Source organism: Peromyscus leucopus, chromosome 7 (assembly GCF_004664715.2).
Source record: "Peromyscus leucopus breed LL Stock chromosome 7, UCI_PerLeu_2.1, whole genome shotgun sequence".
Lineage (NCBI taxonomy): Eukaryota > Metazoa > Chordata > Mammalia > Rodentia > Cricetidae > Peromyscus > Peromyscus leucopus.
In genome coordinates, this window is record NC_051069.1 from 25647064 (window position 1) to 25673092 (window position 26029).

The window sequence follows — 26029 nt, forward strand, 5'->3', positions numbered from 1 at the left end:
CAGAACCTTAACTAAAACATCAGCTAATTTCACCCTTCTACTTCATAGATACAATTTACAACAACCTATGTGGTGTGGTCTATTAGAAGTGTATAGTCTGAGGTGCGTGCGTGCGTGCGTGCGTGCGTGCGTGCGTGCGTGCGTAATATGACCCTACTCTTCTGGGGCTATGATAAAGAAAATTATGAAATTAAATCAAGTCATAGTGAAACTGTCCAGTGAAGAAACGTTCCAGGATGCTGCCAGCCAGTACAATGCAACAGAGTGTTGTAGAGCACACTCTTCAAGTAAAGAGTATACCCTGAAATAGAGTAGTATGAAAAAAATACCCTGAAATAAAGGTGTATTAACATAAGCAAATAAACCAGAAACATTTGTTTATTCAAATATGATGACCTGTACATAATTGTATGTGCTCAGCATTGTCGCTAGGCAACAAGAATCTCTGGACTCCACTGCAAGCTTACAGGACCACCACATTTGCAGCTCATCACTGACCAAAATGTGGCTCCATGATTCATGGCTCTGTTCTTCAGTCCTACTTTAGACCTGGATCTTCTCCTTAATCTCAAATAGATTCACTGTAATCACTGATTCTTGCTTATGTTTCAAAAAAGAGTTTGTGCATATGAAATTTAAATACAAAAAGTCATGACATTCAGAGTTTGAGATCCAGTAACTCACTCAGGACACATTTCATAGCGAACAAAATACTTGCTGAGAAATAGAGTTACCAGGGCAACCATAACTGACCTTTTATGTTTTATTTATCAATCATATTGCTGCATTATTCGCACTCTTAGAGACAAAGGAGAAAATGTACTATAAACAATGATAATTAATTGAGGTTCCCCTGCTCCATACTAAATCGCTCCTGAAAAAAACCTCTATTTGCCTAGCAGTCGTGCTAGTATTTGCTCCTTGGTTCCTGTCTAGGCTAAGGGCATGGAGGGCAGAGCCCACAAAGTTCACAGGTTGCCCATATCAAACTTGATCTCGGGTGGCAGTATATCTCTGTGTGTCATTTCTTGACAGACGTGAGGATACTCCATGGCTATATCATAATCCCTGCTGCATACTAGATCTCTTGAAATAGTCAACAGAAATACAGAATAAATGAAAGTTAGAATAAATTATACATAAATCCACCTGACTTTGAAATTAAGCAGTTTATAACAAGAGAAACATCAAGCACTTCATTCAGTATTTAATCTAGTTTATTACAAGTCCCAATAATATTCTCATCAAATCAAATGACATTTCCTCTTGGGAAAAATATATGTTTACTTACTTTTAGACTACTAGAGTATAGTTATTCCTGCTTGAACCTGGCCAAAAAAAATTTAAATTAAAAATAAAACTGGAAGAGGAAGAAAAAAAATGTATAGAAGAGAATTTATAACAAGATGTCATCATTCTTATCAATGAGACAGCAAGCAGAGAGACAACACCCAGCTACAAAGCACAGTAGGGTCTCAGCCTGGTTTGAATCTATTTGATAAGCTCCTCATTTTCCTAAGACAGTGGCTCCTCCACAGGCAGAGGTTGACCTCAGTGCTCTCCAAGTCCCTCTGTATGTCCCTTATACTAGCCTGTCCCCCACACTTTCACACTTGGTCCCCAGCTGGTGGCATTATATGAGGACATTGAGAAACCTTCAGAAGGTGGCGCCTAGCTGGAGGAAGGGAGTTACTGGGGAGGAGGAACTTAAGGTTTCATAGTGGGCACCCACTTCCTGCTCTGTTTCTTGACTGGCACAGATGTGAGCAAACATGCTTGCACTCCTGTCACCACAGCTGAGAGTAGCTCCTGCTAGCCATCACCCCACATCCCAACCACAACAAGCTCAACTTCAAGCTATGGACCAGAAGAACACTTTCCCCTGCTCCAGCACTTGTCCAGGGTTTGGTCACAGTAAGAAGAAAGTAACTAATGTGGTCTGGAGAGATGGTTCATTGGTTAACAGTACCTGTTGCTCTCATAGAAGATCCAGATTCAGTTCCCAGAACCCACATGGTCCCTCACAGCTCTTGTTCCAGGGGATCCGATGCCCTCATCTAGCCTCCACAGACACAAGGCATCCAAATGGCACAGACATACATGCAGGCAAATACTCAACACACAACAATTTTTAAGTTAAAAAGAAAGAAAAGAGCTAATGCACCTCCTTCCTAATAAAAAAGAGAAGGTTTCAAGAGCACCCCAGTATTAAAGTGCTAACCTGGGGACATTCGGTCTGCTGCTCAGGCACGACCAAACAGCCTGGAGACACTACAACATAAAGTTTCCAACTTCCACTGTGTGCCCCTGTAATCTTCTGAGTACCGTCCAAGGGTACATCGAACCCTCCCAGATACCTCCCATCCCAGTCCCATCTCCCATGGGCACAACACGGGCTCCTGCACTACCTGAAAGGTCCTCCTTCCTCCCTTGGGTTATTAGTCTGCCAGGGACAACCTTACCTACATCCACAATTCTAGGCCTTTCCCATTACCCTCATTTTAAAATAAATAAATAAACGCATGCACACACACACACATACATACATACATACATACATACACACACACATACATACATACACAGGGAACAAATTCAGGCTCAAGCATATGCCCCACCCGAGCCTCATCAGGACCCTGTGGGTCTGGTTAACTCCCTTCTTTTGCCTTCCATCTCACTCTGTGATACCTCATATATGAAGTCTCTGATTTAAAATTACACAAAACCCCCGTTGTTCTCCATCCATATTGATTCTCCTTCCTTTTCCTCACCTGACTTCCCTAGCCAAGCCAACATTTCCCCAAACCAAGTTCCTTCCAAGCTGCGCGGCCAGTTCTTGGCCAAGGCTCTCAGCATCTCAGCTGCTGTTCCCTAGCCTCTCCTAACTGTTACCCTATTGCTGGTCTCCAATCTCCCTACCCAGTCTATACCTCTTACTCCCATAGATATCCCACAGACTAATACCAAAGCCCAGACCCATTTCTATCAAGTTTGTCTTTCATGATTTGACTACTGTGTACCTTTGTATGGGTACCACACCAGCTTCCCATTCTGTTGCTGCCTCAACCACTTTTCTCCTCAGACTCTGAATTTAGTAATTTACAAATAGCAAACCACATGTAGTTCCCAGAACCCCCCCTTTTATGTTTCCAAGTTTTTCCACCATCACCACCCAACTTAGAAAAACTCCAATTTATACCATTCCATCTACCTGCCTATCTTTCGAGACCCCTCCCTAAAGTCTTCCCTGACTAAATCTCCATCCTTGGGAAGACAGCCCTGCCCTATACTTCTACTGGACTCTTCCGCTTCCTGCCTCTGAGCACACAGGGTTGTTAGTACATAAGAGTCCCAAGTCTGTGTCTCTTGATGGGATAGATTCCATACAATCCATCTTTGCACAGCTAGTACTCATCATAACATGCAGTACACAGTAAGTCCATTGGCACACCACTTAAACACATGAGAAGAAAAAGACAAAATTAAGAGTCGCGTGTGTTTTAAGTCTTAGATAAACAGCACACGCTGGAGCTTCTGTAACTTCACTGAGTTGAACTACAAGTCGCTTAAGAGGAGCGGAAGTAGACGACTGTCTTTCAACACCATTCTCTTCTTATACAACGATCAATTTCAACTGGGAAATAGATGCTATGCACGGGATACCGTGAAGTCCCTTGAAGAGTTAACTAGGAATCTGTGAGATGCATGCCAGGAAAAAAAGGAGAGCGAGCGGGCTCTACTGAGGTTCGACACATCCACAACGTTTCTTAGAGTTCACAGTTTTAATGTAATAAAACAAGCAGTACTTCAGGCAAATTGTGTTTTGCAAAGGAATTTTTGCTTTTTAGGTTAAGATTTGAAAGTTAACTCAAATGTCCTTCTGCTGCTTCTTCATTTTCTCAGTTACTAGGTTCCAAATCCCTGTCATTGGGAAAGCAGTGAACATGCAATAATTATTTCCCACTTTTCTCTCTCCCTCTCTATCATCTTTAAATCCACAGTATCTCAATCCAACTGATGTCAGTAAATCCAGACTGTCCCAACTTTTCTCTAAAACTCTTAAAACTATTTGAATGAGGTGTTGAGCAGCTGTCAGTTATGGATTTGAAAATAAAAAAGAGCCTGAAAATTGTACGTTCAGTATAAAAAGATTAGGTGAGGCAATTCAGAATGTTTAAGAACTTTAAATCAAGTTAAAAGCAGTTACTATGGCCAGACCTCATGAAGCTCCGCTTAAGAGTCGCATTAACCTGGCAGTCAAAACTATTTAAAATGAATAATGTTTCTTTCACATTTCACTCACTTTCCGCATCATAAAAAAAAAGAAAGAAAGAAAAAGAAAGAAGGGGGAAAAAAACCACAATGTGAGTTGGCAAATGGCCATATAGTCACGTAACAGTGACCTTCCAGGCTGAGCTTCCTAAGGACAAAGCTGGTGCTGTTAATACACGCATTCGATGGCCTACACCCCTCTTAAGGCTAAAGAGGATAATTTTTCAAATGAAGAAAGAACAATGAAGATATTCCAGAGACTTTTCAATCGACAAATCAGGAAAGTGAGAGAGAAATTCACAGTTCATATGCCCACAGTGGCTGAACCCAACCTTTAAGAAACCCCACTAACCCGAGTGACCACTGCGCACACAACCTTTTTCAAACCCTCTCACCTTTTAATGTTATTGTTTGTGTTTGTTTCTTTGTCATTTTGTCAAATATGGTAACATGGCTGTGGTAAAATTATTTTATTTTAAAAATAATTTTAATTTATTAAAATTAAATTAAAATGAAATGCAACTAAGCCCATTTTCAGTACTTGATGGTCACAGATCAGCAGTGATGACTCAAGTGCACAAGACAGATAGGGACTACTTCCACCATCACAGAATGTTCCAGAGGGTAGCACTAGAAAGGCACGGCCAGAAAAAGAAATCGGGCCTAGCCAGCAGATCCAGAGTTCTGCTGCTGAACAAAGCCACTGTTAAGACAGACACCTCCTAATGGAAATCATGAAATGCTTGCAAATATATCTTTTATTTTTTAAGATTTTATTTTATTATTTCAATTATGTGTATGTAGGGGTGGGGGTATGTGCACCTAAAGGCAAGTGTCCTTGGAGGCCAGCAGTGACTGGTCTCCTGGAACTAGTTATAAGCAGTTGTGAGCCTCCTGAAGAGGGTGCTGGAAACTAAACTCGGGTCCTCTGCAAGAACAGTATGTGCTCTTAACAGCTGTCTCCAGCCCACCACTATGTGTAGTGTGCAGAGAAGAGTTCGGGAAATTCAGTCTGCAACTTGGCATGTTGCTACATCTCTCTACTCAACTGTAGATTAAACTGCTCCAAAATGCCAATTCAATGCACGTCCCCTACTGATTGATGTGTGCTAAGGAACTGCTATGGTTTAGAAGTGGTTTTCATCACCAAAGTTTATATTTAAAATGGGTTGCCAGCATAATGGTCTTGGGAGTCAGTAACTTTCACAGAAATTAATGTCTCCCTTCACCAGCTGAATTAGTTCTCTTGCGAACAGATCAAATCTCAGGAGAGTTAGCTATTTCAAAGCCATGTTGCCTCCTATGTTTACCTCCTTCTAGTGTGCCCATGTGCCTTGTCAACATGAGGTGTGCACCAGTAGCTGAACAGATGCCAACACCATGTTTTTGGCTTTCCAGAACCAGGATTCAAAATAAATCTCTTTTCTTTATAAATTACCCAGCCTTGGATACTGTCACAGCAACAAGAAAGGACTGAGATGAGAGCCATTTGCGGTCTTTCCCGCCTTTTCATAGTGAGCTGAAAACCAGGGTTGTAGACACTCATTTACCCAAAGACTAGTAATGGCTGTTAATGACCTCGATTCCTCCTGCCATCCTGAAAATGCTTTCCAAGCTACACTAGGATTTGTGTTGTTCTCTGGCAGTGGTTGTTAAAGCAGCACACTTTCAGAGACAGTTCCCAGCCATCCTCACTTCATGCTGTAGCCGGGCAAAGCTGTCATTGATCACATGAAATACAAGGACAGTTATGAGCTTCACAACTCGTTTTTTATTCAACATGAAAACCTAAATAATTTTAATTCATTTAGGTGGTACAGACAGGCTGATCAGACTTTCTGTAGTTCTTTGTTGTTGTTCTGTTTTGGTTTTTGGAGACAGGTTCTCTCATTACATAGCTCCGGCTGTCCTGGAACTCACTATGTAGATCAGGCTGGCCTCAAACTTGCAGAGATCTGCCTACCTCTGCCTCCTGTGCATCACTATGCCTGGCTTTTCCATGGTTCTTTATACAACAGAAAAACATGATCTGTTAGATCTTGTACACAAATCAAAACAACTGGGACCTGGTTCTGGCCTTGCCATACCAGAACTGCATAATATGGCATTCAGGTCTCATTCCATTAGCTTACAGGGCTTTCCTCAAATTTCCTTTACATTCAAGACAACACATTTCTCTCTGGTGAAGAGTTCGCTTGGATGGCAGTAACCTTCATGACACCTGGCACCTCAGTGAAGACACTTGCATCTCAATGCTCCCCACCCCTTAGCCCTTCCTTCTCCACCACGGATCTTCCAAGCCTCTGACTAGTCCTTCCTGGTATCCACCAAGTGTTCCTCATCTTGTCCCCCCAACACCTACCTCATTTGGGCTCTCACACACATTCTTGACCTAACAGGCCTTACACCTACTGGAAAATTAATAAATTTCTTAGCAGGGTCTTTCAAATCCACATCTCCAGCTCTACTCTCAAATTCTCTCACAAATTTAGGAACTATATTTCAACCTGCTTCCTAAACATTTCTCCTGTACATGTCGGTAACAGCTTAAATAATATGTTCAAGCCAAGCTTACTAACTTTATATATTATTTTTATATCTTAATTGGAACAGCCATTTTCCTAGTTACTAAAACTCAAAATCACAGTCTGTCTTTATTTTCCCTCAATTCCCATTTTCCAGTCAGCCACCAAATCCAGTCAGTTTTGCCTCCATTCTTCAAACACTGCCCTCCTTAAAATGTTCATTAGAATCTGAACTATTATTCCCCAACCTAGTGCGCTATGTCTAATCAAATCTCTCAATTTCTAATCACTCCCAGATCCACATCCTAAACAAAACTTGGTTTTAATTCACTATTCAAAAAGCTTTCATTAGCTCCAAATGGCTTTCTAAATTTAATCTAAACTCAAACTCCAAGGTTTTCCACACCCTACCTTATCTTTTGCTAATTCCATTTTCCACTACCCATTTCCAGTTTTTACCCATAAGCCTTTAGTCAGATAATCCTCCTCAAGCTGGCACATCTCTGGTCTTCACCTCTTACTCAGTAGAAATCTTTCCTGCATGTTTAGAACTTTATTTTAATGGAAAGCCTTTGCAATACTCCCATTCCTGACTAGTTCTCTCTTGAAGGGAAGACAGGCATCCACGTGATGGAAAAAAACTCCTGCCATTCTCTGCTGTGGCCATAGCCACATCTTATGGGACCCAAAAAGAAAACGGGAAGAGAGGAAATGTCAGACAGGTAAGCACTCTACATCACTGCCTATGAGGATAGCCTCAGCCTTCATGATTGCTCAGTACGCAGAGCTTTCTCCTCTCTGGCCTGCTATTTTGAATGTGAAGGAATCATTTTGTTTGAACCACTTGTACAAAACTTTAAAACAAAATGAAACAAAACAAGTAAGAAAAAAAGCAAAGTACTTTTTCCAAAAAGTACATTTCTGGTAGATCAGATACAGAAGTAGAGGGCTTCTCATGCAGAAATGGAATTGCTTTGAGCACCAGCACCAGATAAATGTTAAAAAGGAAATTTAGCTTTAATCAGTTGCTCTATTATAAGTATATTATATACCCCCCCTCCTTTTCAAGTTCCTTTAGTTCATGGAAAGTTCAGGTCAAAATCTTGAAGGTGATGACCTCATTTTTTTAAAGCCTAAAATCCTAGAAAATATTCTATTAAAATATATCTTTGTATGCACTCACCTTGTGAAGTAAGAATAAAGAGATGTAACCACAGGTAAATTAATATGAAAATGGGAGATTATTTTTGGCTAAAAACGGGTGAAGTAAAGTCTGTTACTACGTTAGTCTAAAATTCAAAGTTTTTTAATTGATTCATGCTCCTGCATGAATGGATGAGAACAGAATAGCAATCCTGGATGAAAAGGAAAGTGAATCAACATGTTATTTAAAGAATCATCAGCTTGTTTTCATGCAAATGATCATAATAATGAAATAAGCAATCCTGCAGACAGGATCTAGATGTAATTGTTTCAAAAAAGGACACTTGATGCATTCACCACCTAATTCCAGAAGAAACTGATTAACTCATCTTTTCTTCTTGGGTAATACCAGCCATATACTATACATTAATACACTGGCCAAATTTGTATTACAAAGGTGTAGTTTTTCTTGGATATTGCCATCAAATCATTATTAACTTGACAGTAGGTCACAATGATAAGGATATCTCTTTGAAGAATTATGGTAAGGGAAAAAAGAGGTTTAATGCCTTCAACTTAAAAGATTTCTCAAAAGGGCAATCCCTGAAAAAAACCATCTACCACGACGGAGAACTTGGCCGGTGGTAGGAGTAAAGGGAAATTGTCATTCCTCTCCAAACTTCAGCTCATTGTGTAAACCACTCACAACGCCCAAGCAACCCAAGCTGTGGAATGTACAGAGCTACAGGAGAAGCAGCCGTAAAACACCATGCTCCCCATCACTCAAAGTACTTAAAGCGGCAGACACAGCCCAGGCTGGACGCAAGCCTGCAAGCCTCGGGCAGGAGGGCGGGCAGGCGGGGAGGGAGGAGGAGTCTCAGTGGATAGCTGTGCCTGTGAAGACAGTGCTGGAGAAAGAAGCCATAAAAATCAAGTCCTCCCTCCCCAGCCTGCTAGGGTAATAAGTAGGCACCACTTCTGACAGTGAGACAGAGAGCTGGCCACCCCCTGCTCTCCCACACCCTCACAAGGTCACAGTACATCAGGGTTACAAATATACTTAAAAAATATTACAGCAATAAACTCCCGTTAGAGCGGTTCCACCTCGACACTCAAGGCAAAGACTAAACCCCAAACTTCTTTTGAATTACAAGGGAACATCAGAAAGCGCTCTGCTCTCTTCCGGCACGCAGATTTGCCCATCTTCCTTGATAACTGAAAGGAAATCTTTCTGTTTAAAACGAGACCAGTTGTAGGCAATTAACTTTATAAGCTTCATTTTGCCTCAGTCTTAATTCCTACCAACGATGTAGTTGCAAAGACTGGAAACAGCCCCAGAAAAAACGCGCTGCCTTGCCCATGTTTTTAAGCACAGCAACAAGCCATTTCTCATGTGTGATCCGATTACCGTGATCTATTTTTTGATTCTGCAGCCACTGACTCCACATACATCTTTATTACCGTACAGGGAAAATTGTTACCCTGAGGTTTAAATTTCCCTATGTTCACCACCTCTTCTGAGAACATATCTCGGATTTAAGACAAGATTCTCCTGAAAGCTGACAAGAGGAGGAGGAGATGACCTCCAAGATAAGTTTCTAGGTTTTGCCATTAGAACCTCAGCAATGACTCAAAGTCCAGCTATCCCAGGACTGTGGAGGGACTAAATAAATGGGAAGAGAGTCTCTTATCTGGGCTGGCAGTCTAAATCTCTCCAGTGATTGCCCAACAAGTATGACCAAACACCAGACGCTAGTCCTTCAAGCTTTGAAACGGTCAGGCATACTACAGCTCCTCATCCATTAGGAGAGAAAAATCAAACCCTTGTGAGAATCCCAGCCCTAAAAACTGGTGATAGGAAAACCGCTAAGTTAAATTTGTAAATAGTAAGCCTGGTACAAATTATATATTCCAACTAAGAGAATTCAAAGGGCAGGACACATACATATTGGAAGCAGGCAAATGAATAAGCACACTTCAGACTGGTTGATTTTCAAGTTATTCTTCAAGTCTGAACGAGTGTCAGCATGTCCTCTGTCCACGTGCATGCTGAAAAGATGTAGAAAAGTTGTAATGGGCACCTAATATCCAACTCATTCACTGGTTCAACACATTGAGCGTGTGCTATGCACAGGTCTGTGGGTTCAATGTTGTTAAGGCTATCAATATAAATAAGAAATCACTCCTCTGTTCAAGACACACGGACACATGTCCATCCACAACACATGGACACATGTCAACACGCAAAAAAATTAAATGTCAAATCTCATGGAACAGTCAGAGAAACTGCAATAAATTGCAAGGACAATATTATAATCTCCCTGCCTAGGAAATTACATAAGACCTGAAAAAGAAGCAGCCGACTTAGGCCATTCTGTACGGAATTTAAATTTGCTAACCTGAGGCTGGTAAAGGAATGAGACATTTCTCTCCACAGAAAGAAGCTGGAGAAAAACAAACATTCCCCAAGTACATACCAGAGACTGGACTCTATGAAGGATGTTTGATGGGAAGGAACAAGCTAAGCTGGGAAAATCCCCACCCCACCCACACCCACCCACCCCCCACACCCACCCCCGGCAAAGTACAAAAGGGAAACAATAAGATACAACCTAACCAAGCTGAGCAGTCGGGGAAATTTCCTTCCAGAGTCGGTACCCAGATAACAAGAATCAGCCAGAGACTGGTGATGCATATCAGGTGGGGAGGCAAGAAAGCTCTTGGGGCACGGGGGATGCATTTACTTCTGTAGTCCAAAAGTGTGGAGGGCTGGGAGAAGGGGAGAGTGGAGGAAGCGTCATGGTAGGTGATAAAAGACTCTGAAGGCCATGCAGAATGAGGAAGCCTTGCCCTAAAAGTGCCAAGAGCACATTTAAGGATTTTAAGCTAGAAAGTGACAATCTAATGTGTATTTCAGAAAGATCCATCCAGAAACAGTATTAAAGATGCATTACAAGGGATGGGGCTAGAAGTAAATGGACCAATTAAGGTGCAATTATACCAACTTAAATCTACTTTCCTCCTCTACAGAATGAAGATGAGAGGGGCTTATTAACTCTGAGAGGGGAAGAAAACAGTGACGGAGGCAGTAGTACCCTGAGACCATGCCCAGTCAAAATCCAGGGTGGATAGCAAGACACTTCATCAGGAACATATAGGGTAGAAGAAGGAATGGGGGTGGGGGATCATTAGGTTCAGTTGTAGACATTATGGTTTGAAACCATAGAGTTGTGTGTTTAAAATTATAGAGTTGGAAGACTGATCTGTTTGGTGTCCTGGTTCTGTTATTTGCTATTTGTGTTGTTGTTGTTCTTCCTCCTCCTCCTCCTCCTCCTCCTCCTCCTCCTCCTCCTCCTCCTAAGTTCCTACCTGCAAAAGAAATCAGCAGGAGTAAGAACTTGCAGGGTGACAGTGAGAACAAATGAGCTCAGGAATACAGACAGGAAGTCATAGCTGCTGTTCCTGCTTCATGTTGTTTGGGATGACTGCAGAACACTGTAAGGAGATGTCCAGCACACAGGCTCTTTGTTTTTTGAACATGGCCTGAGATTTAAATACATAAGGCACCTTGGCTGTGCACCTTAGAGTAAGTTATACTACATTTTTTGTTTATTTTAAGTAGAGTTGGGTATGGTGGTAGACACTTGTAATCCCAGTACACAAGGTACTGAAGCAGAAGGATCACAAGTTCAAGGCCAGTCTGGGCTACATGGTAAGTTCCAGGCCAGAATTTCAAGAGCCTGTTTAAAAAAAAATTAGTAAAAAGTAGGAAGAGTTGGAGCTTGAGCTATAATTATCCAACTTATTAGATGGGAGAAGAATCTTAAAAAAGACTAATCAAAAGCAAAGTAAAACATAATCAAACATCAGAGGCTAGCAAATTTCCAGAAATCATTCTTATTTTTCAATAAATATCAGACACACATTATATTAGTATGAAAAAGCAGCCCTTGTTCAAAGACACTGAAAAATTAAAAATATATACAGAATTCCACCCAAGTTTGAAAGAAAGAAGTAGCAATACAGTTGAAGACGGCAGAAAAACTGGTTTCTGAAGCTGAAAGACAGGAGATCATCTAAATCAATGGGAAGCAGGCAGGGTCGGTCAACAAACAGAACACAGGGACGTGATAACACTTTTTTAAAGGAGTAACATTACCTATTTAAAAAAAACAGGAAGCAGAATAGAAACAAAGAGAGAAATGCTACCATAGGAAGGTTGTTTTGTCTTTAAAGGATTTTAAGGGATTTTTGAGCCAATTTAGCTACTCAAAAAATAAATCTGCAGAATCTCTCTCAAACACACACACACACACACACACACACACACACACACACACACACACACACACACACGGGGGGGGCCCCCGCGGGGAGCACCCATGCAGACTCAAACTTCCATTTTGTCTGCGTATGTAGGAATTTTGTTTTTGTTTTTGTTTTTGTGAGGGGCTGTTGAGACAGGGTTTCTCTGTGTAGCCCTGGCTGGCGTTAAACTCAGAGATTCACCCCCCTGCCTCTGGAGTGCTGGGATTAAGGCATGTGCCACCACTACCAGGAAAAGTAGGATCCTTTTAATGATAAAAAGAATAGAGAGAAAAATCCTGAGATTTACTTGGTAAGATTATTGTCCACAGTGGTCTTGGTGAAGTAATTTCAAAACCCCTCCACATTAATCATAAAATACGGATATGGCTGGAACCCAGGGTTTTCACCTGGGGCAGAAGAGACAAGTAAGGAATGGGATGGAAAAAAACAACTTGGATGTCACATACCATGACTTAACAAACATTAAATATACAGGACAGGCTATGCAATGTATGCTGGGGGTTAACAAACAAGAAAGTGGGTGCCAAGTCCTACCTAGTTCTGCCCAGTGGAAAGCTCTAGAAACAAGGACAGCATAAATGCCATGAGTGGAACAACTCTCTTCTATTTACTGAACATTTCTCCACCAAGAGCAGACAGGACTCCTTAGAGGAACAGCTAAATCCAGGTCGAGGGTGGGAATCACTCAAGGTGAGCTTATATATCTTATGACATAAAGTGAGAAAGTACTTGGAAGCCTGGGCCAGCAAGACGGCTCAGGAGTAAAGGTCCTTGATCCAAGGTCCTGGAGTTCAATCCCCAGGTCCCACCAGTGGATGAAGATAACCAATTCCTCCAAGTTGTTATCTGACCAATACACACATACTAGAGCACACGCATGTACACACAGGCACGTGTGTATACACAGTCACAAAATAAATAAATGTAATTAAACTTTTTTGAACTAACACGGCTACATCAAAATGAGACAGCAGAGTTCGAAGAGGATCTCAATGGGCTAACTTTGATGATGATGATGATGAGCCACTGTCAAATCACATTCAATTTTTATTTTTTAAACCCATAAAAAAGGAGTGGGAAGGAACAAGCTCTTCTCTACACAGGAATACCTCCACCTAATAAGAGAATCACAGAATTAGAACATGCCAAGTTTGTAAGCACCAGTATGATATTTGACACAGACATTTATCGGTGCTGCTGGCCCGTTAACTCTAGATGTGCTGCAAGAGAACAGGATCAGCACTCTCAAAATTATCCTACAGAGTTTTTTATTAATTACACTGGGGCAACAATGGAGAAATCTGTGATCTACCTAAACTAAGTGATTAAATTGAAGTTTAACCAGGATCTAGGGGGAAATTGACAAGGAGCTACAAGAGGACAATCAGTCAACTTATCCAGTATTCTCATCCAAGATGCTTAATCTGAGCCAAAGCAGGGGGAAAGGATCAGACAATCTGTACAATCACAGAACATTCTAGAAAACAGCATGTCAGAACTCAAAATGCCAAGGCCATGAAAAGACTCCTCTTTTTAAAAAAATCCTTGTAATGGGGTGAGAGGTACATCCCAGGGACAGAGCACTATTCTAGCTTGCAGGAAACTCTAGGGTGATCCCTAGCACCACAAAAGAGAAACAAAGGAAAGGAGAAAAGGGTGGAGAGCAGGGAAATAGTTCTAGGCAGAAAGATGGGCTATCAAGTAAGTCCCAGGAAAGACACAAAGCTACACAGAGAAACCCTGTCTCGAAAAACCAAGGAAAAGAAGGAAGGAAGGGAGGGAGGGAGGGAGGGAGGAAGGAAGGAAGGAAGGAAGGAAAGAAAGATAGATAGATAGATAGATCCCAGACACATAAAACCAACCCCAGCGTATGTTTGCTGGTGACCTCACGGTCTGTACTGGGAAGGCTAGAACAATGCTGCAGAGCCAATGGGACAAACCTGAGGATGTCCTAGGTACTGGGTGATAGTCAAGTTATGTTTATTGCATAGTAGCAACATTTCTGAAACTCCACAGGAAAACCATCTCGTTTTCAGGAATTCCATGACAAATATTCAAGAGTCGAGTGTCATGCCTACTATCCATTTTCCTGGGATTCAGAAAAAGAAAAACTGTGCATATATGTTTATATATTATTTAGGGAGATGGCAACAATACAAATCGGCAAAATGTTAACAGCCGGTGGCTCTAGGTTAGGTAGATTATAAATATGCATTGTCATTGTACTCCCATTTCAATTTCCCTGTGATTTTGAAATTTTCAGAAAGAACTGGCAGGAGAAAAAGAAAAAAAAAAGAACACATGTAACTACCATTTTGATAGAAAGAATATGCCCAACAGTTTCCTGGCATAAAAGTAGATACTCAATGAATAATCATTTTCATAAATCAAATGTTCGCTTTTCTACCTCATTCTAGCCTTATGGGCTAGCAGTACCCTGTCTTTATTCAATATAGCAAATACAATATAAGAGGTTGATTAAAATAATAAAGTCTATGTTTAAAAGCCTGATAATTAGATTATAATCACCGTGTTTCTCTGATGTTACATGATTCCACTCACTTTATTCCTTCACTTCCCCTCAAAGCAGACTGAGAAGATCTTGAATTAATCCTTTTATTGCCTAACATGTAAGGGAGTTACAAATGAATATGTATTAGTAGGTATTACCCACCACCACTAGGTAAATATTTTAATGAAGAGATGGACAGACATGGATACTCCCAGCATAAACATGTCCCTGTGTGTGTTCTGCTTCAACTGTTTCAATTCTGTAAGGCAGGCTGCTTTGCTATTCTTCATGTTCCTGCTGTGGAACCTAAAGCAAGGCTTCCACTTGCCAACCTGGACCAGGGATGGAGAGGATCTGCTCCAGGAGCGAGCAGTGGAAAAACCAGCTAACATTCATGTGATTGCTAACAAAGCTGGAGACAAGGGGCAGGGGACTCTTCACAAGGATGCTCGCTCATAAGATAGGCACAAGCAAAAGTGAAAGTGGGTGTCATTTAAGCTAATCTCTACTTGAACCTTTTAAGAGATAAAACCATTTGAGCAGTAATTTAGTACTAAATTAACTTGGATTTTTTTTTCTCTGTATCGTTAAAGTTTTCATTGTTTAAATAAGGGTTTCTGCAAGAGAAATGAGGCGATGCTCCCATTCTATCAGAAGAATAAGGCTGATGATTTGCAAGGCTGACTGGGCAGCTTGTCTTGACATGGGCAAATGCTGCAAAGAGCCAAATACACAAGCACAGTCTAACCCTCAACCCACTCCCCAGCGCTGTTCCAGAACATCAGAAGACCACCCAACGCTGCACGACTGTATCATCCCAGTGCTAACCTTTGTATCCCAGCAAGACCTCTACCAGACAAGGAAAACTGAAAACAAGGAGGACAGCAGATGGTAACCGCAGATCCTCTGAAAGGAGCCCTGAGACAGCAAGTTCATCAGTGACACTGAGAAACAAGGACTCCATGTTTCTGTTTATTGAGCCAATGATAATTTGTTCTCTGCGCTACCTACCAAACAGCAACAGAGCTACCACAAAATTGGCAAAGCTGGCATGACTGTGTTGAGGTGAGCAGCAGCTCTGTTCCCAAATCGACTGTGTTTGAACATTAGCCCATAGAGGCCCAGGATTAAGAGAATTCTCCTACCATTTCTCAGGTAGGTTTTTCATGGTAACCACATGCACGAGATGCATGCATAAAGATGCCATCAGCTAGGTGGCATTTCCTGGATCACCTTCACAGTGGCTGATCTCATACCAAGCCAGTAGCTCCAGACGAGGCCCTTTGATTTTGCTTTTTCACCCTTGAGAAACGGTCCTCCTTTGAAAGAACTTCACTTGGGGCTGAAAGTATTATTTTGACAGACTGTAATTTAAATCATTCACACCATTGTTTTAGGCTATAAGAAGCAAAATATTCAAACAGACTCTACCAAACAGCCACAATATATTTTCAATATTCTGATATTTAAACATTCCATGAAAATTATGGTCACAATAATGACAATTCTTGTCACAATCCACAGTTGCTAACTGGAATCAAGAAACACACACACACACACACACACACACACACACACACACACACACACAGAGCCCTCACCCCTGTAAAGCAGAAAAAGAAAGGCCAGCATGGAGGCCTGCTTTAAAGTACAGGTCGGTTAAAATGAAAGACACTCTCAAAGGAGATGGAGAGAGCCAGCCATCCTTCACCTACGAGCCAAGACAGAGAGCTAAAGGAAAAGCAGAGTCGTTTTAAGCACAGCAAGCAGATGAAGGCTGATAGGCACAAGCACGTTCTTCCTCAGTTTCACTGCAGTATCATCAGTCTTCCAGTCCCATCAGGATTGGGCTGAAAAGTAATAAGAAATGAGGGCAATTAGAGAGGAAATGAGAGAGCAATTGAGGAAGGAACCACCTAAAGACAAAACAGTGCGGAGATTGAATCTGAAGCAAGAAACAAGAATTTGAGATTAAGTTTCAGAAAGGGAAGCTCCATGATCCCGCCCTGAAAGGATTGGAACTGCAGCAGACAGCCTTGGGCAGCCTCTGAGTGGCAGGAACGGTGTTCGGAGAGTAGAGTGGCTAGGTAGTTTCTGGGAAGACACGGCATATGGCCACTAGGTTTCTCGATGTGGCCCATTTAATTTCAATTTAAGGAAATTAGCTTGGTCAGTAAAGTGTCTGTGTCAATGTCCTAGCTTCCATCTGCAGCACAGTTCAATCTCCAGTGCTACATCAACTGGGTATGGTTGACAGACACCTGTAACCTTAGTACTCCGCAGATGAAAGCAGCAAGATCAGGAGTTCAAGGTCATTCCTGACTACAGAGCCAGTTCTTAAGCAAGCCTTGGAAACGTGAGACCCTGTCCCAACTGACAATGGTAATAATGAAAAGGGGAAAGAAGGGGGAAAGGACTCCAAATTTAGGGGCACGGGGGCTAAGGTAATGGTGGCATTGTTCCCTGTAATGAAGTAGTCTTTGAGGGAAGCTGTGATCAGTGGCAGAACAATGCAAAGGTCCACTTCGGGCATTCTATCCCAGCCATGGAGAGATGGGTGCAGACGATGAGAGACGGGCCGTTGGTCTGTGTTTGCAGGCAGAGTGGTCCTCATCTCTCCAGGGACGGCATCACTTAATTCTAACTTGATGGTGTCGTCTTGTGCTAGAGAGCTGAGGGGGAATTAGACAGTCTACCTTCCCAAAGAACTCTGCCGAGAGCAAGACATTTATTCTAAGCATTTGCAGAAGTCCACGTTCACTGGAACACCAACTTCAAACCCCGAGTAGCATTTAAATATATTTCATAGCACTTACTTCAAGCTTAACATCTCTGAAATATTGGGTTAAGTAACTAGATTCCAGTACAATATCTAACATGAGATTTTTTTTTTTAATTCCCACCACAGTTCTTCCTTAGGGTAATCACTTTGTTCTAGACCCCCAGGCCCCCTCTAGTCATCAGAGGCTGTCTTGGCACCTGCTTTCGGCAACTTAACATGAGTTTCTCTTTTGCATAACCGTCAAGGCTACACATCATTTTGGCCATATAAATACCTACATCTCCCTTTTGTCTATCCCTAGTCCATGGAGAACTGCACCAAAGCTTTGGAGGACAAGCACTGGAAGACCTTCAAAGAAAAAAAAAAGAAAAAGTGTTCATTAACCCCAACAGCAGCTGCTGGCTAGAGCCTGCAATTTAAATCTCCGAAAAAGAACTGCGGCTTCTGAAATTCCACAAGGAGGTATCACTTATGATTATACACATTCCAGTGGGTTCCTTCCTTCATTGATGGCTTCCACACAAAGGTTTTCTTCCTCCCCGTTTTGGTAAAATTCCCCAAGCCCTGGATGTATAAATTCCTTCATGTATTTTCTTGACCAGTGGCCAACTCAAGAGAGGGGTTTTTTCCTGGCCAGGTTCACTCAGACCCCGAAACATCATCTTACACATAATTTCTTGTTTGGTTGGGAACAACAAAAAGCTTCAGATTTGTATCTGTATTAAATGAAACCTTCAAAAATGAAGCTTCGCTAAAATCAAAAGTGAAGGGGCTGGAGAGACAGATCGGAGGGTAAGAGCACTTGTTGCTCTTGCAGAGGACCGGGGTTCCGTTTTCAGCACCCACGTGGCAGCTCATAGCCATCCCTAACTCCAGTTCCAGGGTATCTAATGCCCACTTCTGACTTCGGTAGGCACCAGGCACACGGGCACACACTTGGTGACTGTAGCACACATGTAAGTAAAACACTCATACAATAAAATAAATATTTTTAAAAAAATTTAATCAAATAGAAAAGGATTTAAGGATGGAGGGGAAGAGGGAGAATGGACAACCTCACAAGTCACAAACTTTGGAAAATGGAAACAACTTATTTTCAGGGGGTAAAAAGAAACAAAGAATTTCAGAAATAAACACTAAGGCTGTCCAACATTTCCAGCTGAAACGTTAAGATCATATTTTAAATCAATGGGGGCAAATAGTGAGAAAAACAGTTAGTAGTCTTTTCTCTCCCCTGTTACCCCTCAGTGCCAACCCACAAAAATAACACCAGAGTACTCACAGTACGTAATATGGGCTTCTCATGCCATAGAAGGCATTTTCACCATTTCAGTTATAGACTCAAATCAACAGCCAGTTAGAAATGGAAAAAGACATTTTTCTTTTAAGCAATATATGCACAAAATGCAATGGCCTTTATACCATGAAGGACTGTAAGGTACATGCCTGAGTGCGTGCATGCAAGCATGAGTTCGCATGCATGTGTGTGTGTGTGTGTGTGTGTGTGTGTGTGTGTGTGAGAGAGAGAGAGAGAGAGAGAGAGAGAGAGAGAGAGAGAGAGAGAGAGAGAGAATAGGGTATCTCACAGCCATCAAACTAAAATAAGCTTTCCCTACAAAAGCCTGCAGCTGGCGGGTATTCATTATGGGAACAACTGGAAATGGCCACTTTTGCCAAGGGTACAGGCCACAGTGGAGGGATTAGCCACAATTACTGCATATTTACACAACCATATTTACACCGTAATAAAACTCATCTTACCCGATCCAAACAAAACCGTGCTCAAAATAAACTAAACCACAGGAAAGGTCTCCTGAGCCCAAGCAGTCATTGCTCTGATTCTCCGGTGTCTGCTTGGCCATTACCCACTGAGACAACCCTTCATTCCGCCTTCCTCAGAAAGGCAAGAGGAGTAGGCAAGATTCTGTGTATCCAGTTGAGAATCTGTATAATTCAGATAACAATACTGTAATTATGAGTGGGGAAAGAAGGCTGCATCTTAGAGATTCATTCTGAAATGGCTGTGGAAAAATTATAGGATGTCCAAGATTTATTTAAAATAATCTGGGAGGAGTGGAAAGCACAGAGGGGACAGATGTGGAAGGATGGGTAACTACTGAGACTGGGTGATTCCACGCAGAATTTAGGAGGGCATCCTTTATGCTTTTGTGTATATTTGAAATTTCCCATAACCAAGTTGGGGGTGGGGAGAGAAAATAAGACCAATATGAAAGTCACCCTGAAAAAAAAAAAGTTTCCCTTGAAAGAAAAGAAAATACTCCCTTTAGCTTTTTCTCTGTAAAAGACAAAGGAGAACCCACAAAGAAAACCAAGGTAGGCTCTTGTTCTAGACTTCAGAAAAGAAGAATTAAATTCTTAAAACCAAAACATGAGCGAGCGTCCTGAAGCTCAGCCTTCGCCTGTGACTTATTACAACACAGCCCGGCAGTCTCCCATATGAAGGCACTTTGGACGACATTCGCGCAGTGGCTGCCAAATCAAGTCCAGAGGTTGCAGAATCATTTGTCAACACTAAAGGCAAAGGTACCAAGAGCTGGTCCTTTCTTCCCAGAGGTCACTCCTTCTGATCCATGGGTTTATTACCTAGAGCAAACAATTAATCTCGCTGCCTTCAGAATACAAAATGGTTTCAGCCAAGGTAGTATCCTCCCATGATCCGTATCTCTGTCTGGGCATCCCTGCCAGGAGGAAGAACAGAGGGTCCACTGGCTGGACATCAAGGGACCCATCCCTATCCAAGATCTACAGTTAACTCAGCCTCAGTTCAGCTGAGCTTCAGCGGCCTCACCTGAAAACAATGGTATTTCCTAAGAAAATGGCAATTATCTTTCCTTTTCAACGGTTCTATAATCATGAGAATATCTAACAGTTTTTAAGGCACTTCGGCACTCCAAGGTTGCATTTTCTTGTACTTTAATTTGAATCCGTGAACCTCTGTATACCGCGTGTGTGTGCAAATGTAAATGTGCACATGTTCATATTTGTGTCAGCACACATCCTCTGATACTATTAGGTGGTTACACGGGGCTAATTGCTTCCATCTCAAAGCAGCAAATTTTCAGTTCTGCAACAGATGTCGCTGTGTGATTTCTCCTTTCTGTGCTGGATTTTCTGCTAAAAATGCCCAGCATAATGGTCAGTAGCGTTCTTCCAAAGAAAGATATACAGCATTTATAATTCTTTGGGTTTCTTCCTTTTAAATTTTCTTCCTATGTGGCCAATTTCCATTCAATCCACAGTATCAATTAGTTTGGCCCCTTCTAAGAAATACCCACATAAAAATGGCCCTTTTGTTAAACACGCACACGCGCGCGCACACACACACACACACACACACACGCAATCAATCAATCAATCAAAACACTAAAAAATTAAATATAAACTATGTGGCCAATTAGCTTTAAAATACCACATACACAGACCCAATAAGAATGAGTCTCATAGCATTGATCTTCATAGTACTATCAATTTTAAAGAAAAAAAAATCGCTTAACAATAGGGGCTGAAGAATTAAAAGAAAAAAAAATTATCTATAAAGCTGAAATGTACCAGGTATAGGATAAAGTTTTAAAATAAAATCCAAAAGCACCATTAATAATGATTTTTAAAAATTGGGCTTTTCATTTTAACAACACCATTAAAAATAAACACAGAGAGGCTAACATGATAATTGCAAGACATCTTACCTACCATTCTGACATTCACTATCATGACACATGTCGTAGAAAAGTGACATTTCTTTCCCTTCACCCAGTACACTGTCTAATGTTGATCAGTCAACAGGTAGCTAGCTAGACCTAGCAGTTTCTTCCGATGAGATCCAACAATGGCACAAAAGATTTCAAAATCTCCTTTGAAACCTGAGAGCCTGTTGTGTTCTGGGGTTTGGGAGGGAGTGCAGATTGAGAAGCAGGCAGTGAGTAGGGAACCAACTCCGGTAAGAATAGGAAGTCAGGAAGTAAAAGAGGAAGCCAGAGTGCCCTGCCTGTTATCACCTTCCCTGTCCCACTCCCCTTCACCAGGAGAGCCACTGGGGAAAACTGGATAAAGCATGTACAACATCCATATGAATAAAGCTCTTTGTTCCGGAGAACTGCCTGCTCTTTTATTCCCCCCTTTTTCGTATTTGTTCATTTCAAAAGATTGCTCAATGGGTCTCTTGTTCCTCCAAAATGTCCCGGGCAAATAATGCAAGCTTGTCTCGTCACACAAGTCACTAAATGAAGCCTTGTGCGTCTCCAGTGACACACTGTAAATATAAAGTGGCATTAATGAGGGATATTTTATCGAAGCTATCACAGGCAAGTGCAAGTCCCCCCTGTGACTATTCAATTTGATGCAGGGAAAGGCAACAATAGCAGGGCGTCACTTTTGCAAAGTCCCTGTCCCTGGCATGCAAGCTTCAACCAAGCTCCAACCAAGTCCCAACCAGCTAGAGCAAGCCGGGACTAACTGCCACCCCCACAAATCCCTACTCATCAACCATCTTCTCTAATCCTCAAAAGGGTAGGAACAGAACCGGGTGATCTACTTGCAGGTTCCTTCAGGATCCCAAACAACAGCATGCCTGCCGTAAACATAACAGGAGAGATTAACACAGTACAGGCAATCCTGTTTGGGCTGCATTTCATACAGGTCTGTTTCATCCAAACACTACAGGAGAGATGGGAGCAGGTTTTCTCAGGGATGGGGGTGAGGGTGGGGGGCAGGCAGGATGGCTTCAGTTACAGAGGCAACCAAACCAGAACTTCAATACACAATAGCGGGACTTGGCTTTCTCAGCAAGGATGAGAATCAAACAAGCCTAATGAAGTCAGAAGGTAGCACCAACAGGTTTCTTTAAACCAGGGAATGAGAAGCAAAGGCCCCGAGAAAGCTTTAACTTAACATCTGAGGAAAAGAAGTCTTTCGGTGCCCACCTGAAATTGACCCCTGCAATATGGAATCTAGGGCTTGGCCATCTCTCAAAGTGCACACACACACACACACACACACACACACACACACACATTCAAAAAATTAAAGAAAGTCATCTCATCCCCTCACTACAAATCAAACCCAATTACTTTCTAATTTGAACACAATCTGATAAGCGGCGTACAAACAGGGATGTACACAAGAGCAAGAAGCTGCTTCCATGGTAACTGGCAACAGAATTTTCCTGTAGCTTTGACATGCACAGTTGAGTTCCAGACCGTTCCTTTCTAAGTCAGCACACATCTCTCACGGGGAAGGCAACTTCTCACCGAGAGATAGTACAAATATAGTACTGTTGTTACTACCCGGTGCCTTCAATGAGCAGGCTTGACGAGGGAGGCAAACATCTAATCCTACTCGGCTGGTTTAGTGGCATTGCATGGTTCCCATTTTTAGTCGAAAGGCAGTATCCCGGGCCAGCGCTTCCCACCCCCACCCTTCGTTCTGCAGCCAATACAAGTCTATTGTTGCCTCTGTAATGCGCCAGTTACCCAGCCTTTACTCACGCTCACGTTTAACTGACAGTGGCGCTTTTTACAATGCAGCACGAGGGATCTCTTTCGGGAACACTCTATCGAACCCTTCCAGTCAGTGGCATCACCAGAAATTAAGTTGTAACCACACGGGCTTCGGCTAAACCTAATTACCTCGTAACTCATAAATTAAGAATTCACAGAAGAAAAACATATAAACATCCGGAGACAGACTGTAGCATGGAAGACAAAATTCTCAAGCTGGAATGGAAGGTGCTGCTAGGCTCCCATCTTAGAGCCTCAATGGGTTCTTCAAGACGAGCTCCTCCGAAAGCCTGTTTTTTACATATGTATTTTTTTTTGAGGGGGGTAAGTCAACCAACCTGGCATCCCCCTAAATCCGAAGCTAGCACTCCCAAGCATCCCTATCTCCAACAGCGTGTCTCCTGCGGTGTTTACATAACTATGTGTCCTCTAGCGTGTAAACAAAAGACACAACCCAAGCAGAGAGGCGCCCCCGGAACCGCACGCTGGCCCAGCGCAGCATCCTCCCGGGCTGGGGGCTCCGCAGGTGGGGGTTGAGCTCGCGGCGTCCTCCACCACTTGTTGCTCCCAGGTCCTGCAGCTCGGAGCTGCAAGGAGGGGTTTTGCAGGCTCAGAGCCCTAGCGCATCCCCTCGCGCACGGCCGCCCGCTCGCCACCGCCCGGTGCCTCTCGGTCCCGCCGGCCGCCTGGAGCCAGCGGCAGGCGGCACACCGCATGGGGACGCCGCGCGGCGGGCGAGAGCGGCGAGGTGGCGGGAAGGCGGGCGCAGCGCGGCCGGCCTCTCCGGTGGGGAAGAGCTCCGGCTCCCTTTTGTTAGCAAATGCAAACACTGCCCTCTTCTTTCCCGACCGCGCCAACGCGCCCGGCACAGGGGCAGCCACACGCGGGGCTCCTGCCAAGCGCTCGGCGTCTTCAGGGAAGGCGCGGCGCTCGCAGAGCCGCCACCCGGGCAGATTCTCAAGACGGCCGGCCACGCGGGGAGCGCCCCGAAGGCCCGCAGGGCGCGCGCCGGGCCGCAGAGGCCGCGAACGCCCCCGCCACCACCTGCGGGCCGCTTGCCCGAAGGACGCGCAGCCGGGAAATCCCGGATCCCCACTCGCGGCAGAGGCCTTCGTGGCGCGGACCGGCTGAAGGCACCAGGAGCCCCTGCTGCAGCCGCGGCGACGAGCGGCCGCCCCCGAGCCGGGAACTTTCCCTGCCTGGATTCCAGCCAAGCCGACCCGCAGCCCAGCGGAGGGGGCCGAGGGGCTGCGTTCGGCTGGAGGGAAACACGAGAGGCGTGCAGCTCTGGGGCGGGGGACCTGCAGAGCGCGGGCAAGCGGGGGAGAGGACACGACTGTGGGGATGTCCTGGGGACCCGCGGGGAGAAAGCTTCGGGGAATGGAGAATCGACCGGGGGGCCGAGCTGGAACGGAGGGGACGAAGGCGAAGCCCGGGGACACAGGAGGACCTGCAAGTTCCAGGGACAAGAGCGAGTTTTCGGAGGGTCCGGAAGGTTCGGGGCGCCTCCGAGGGCTTCCCTTCCCCCACGCGCTAGCCCCTGGCCCCCCAAGCCCACTCCACTCGGCACCCCGCGCGCTACGCCAAGAAGAAGAGGTGTGGGTGCAGCCATCCCTGAGGGCGCCCATCCGCAGCCGGCGGGCAGGAGAGAAGGGGCGCCGACCCCTCAGCCCTTTCCATCGCAGCCCCGACTTTCCTTGCCACGCTCCCGCCGCTTCGGATTTAGGAAGTGGGGGGAGGTTGTCATGGAAACGTCCCCCCTTCCATAGCTACGGCTCCTGGGGGTGCCGGGGGGGGGTATTTCGGGACCAACCCGCCGGTGTCCACAACCTACCTGTGGGGATCAGTGCCGCGGCCGAGAGGAGCAACAGCAGGAGCCGGAGCCGGAGCCCGGGAGGCGCTGCCGCCGCCGCCACAGCCGCTGCCGCCGCACACTGGGATCCGCTCGGCAGCACAGCACTCGCCATGTCGGGCACCTGCCTCAGACTGGCGGCGGTGGCTGCCTCCCGAGCCCGAGCGGACAGCTAATGAGATGCTAATGAGATGCGCTAAAGGCGGAGTCAGGACCGACCAATCGTGGCGCCGCGAGCCCAACCCGGCTCTCGAAGGACTAGCCCCCTCCCCCACCCCGCCCCCTGGCGCTAGCGTTCGGCCGCGCGCCCGCGCCACCTAGGGGCGGGGCCGATGGGAGGGGCCTATGCAAATCTGTTTACGTTAAATTTCGGCTTAGCTTCTCCGGGGGAGGAAAAAGTGTACTGCCCCGTGCCTGGCGTGAAGGCGGGGGAGGGGCTGCGGCTCCAGGAGGCGGGTCTCCAGCTTCTGGGCACCTTTATTAGGAACATTTACGGCATTCGCCGCGGCGGACTCGCGCCTCGAGAGTCTCGCCGCGAGGCTCCTGGGCCCGGGCACTACGTGTGCATCGGCCTGTGGAAGTCACACTTTGCAAATTTCCGTCCTTCACCTTGCACGGAGGAATGAGATCTTTGGGAAACCGGGGAGTGGAGAGAGTGAACGCAGGTCCCCGGATTGACAAAACAATCTGGGAGAAGTGCATGCGTGCTTTGCACGTCCGGCGAAGCAGGAGAGCCCGCTCAACATCCTAGCGGTAGACTAGGGGATAGTAGAGAGACTGAAGCCGTGGAGTCGGGTTCTGGGATTTTCAAGACTATGTTTGGCTGTAGATTCTGGGGAAAGGTAAATCGGGCGGGTGGGGGGCGCTATGCTCGGGCTCCCCAGCTTGTTGAAAGTGCCCTTCCCATGTTTAATAGATTTTAGCATGTAAGCGATATGCATTTAAGATTACACGCACACAAAAACACAAAATCTACCCGTCAGGTTTGTGGGGAAGGGAATGTGGGGAACCAAGTGCGTCAAAGATGGGGAGAGTCAGCCGAGTTCCTCCTCCAGGTCTCAAACCAATTTCTTTCTCTGCTATGCTTCCAATCCTTTT

General features: G+C 44.4%; 1 protein-coding gene across 6 annotated transcripts in view; it reads right to left on the minus strand.

Moving 5' to 3' along the window:
* Cadm1 (cell adhesion molecule 1) overlaps positions 1-25249 on the minus strand; it is a 330847-nt gene extending 305598 nt beyond the window's left edge. For 2 of the 6 annotated variants that reach the window (XM_028866485.2, XM_028866479.2), the window contains exon 1: positions 24914-25091. In XM_028866485.2, the coding sequence (XP_028722318.1) occupies positions 24914-25046 (133 nt within the window). In that variant the 5' untranslated portion in view covers positions 25047-25091. Of the gene's footprint in view, positions 1-24913 lie in introns of all 6 variants that reach the window. The other 4 variants (XM_028866486.2, XM_028866484.2, XM_028866478.2 and 1 more) reach the window with 3 other exon arrangements.
* Positions 25250-26029: the final 780 nt, after the last annotated feature.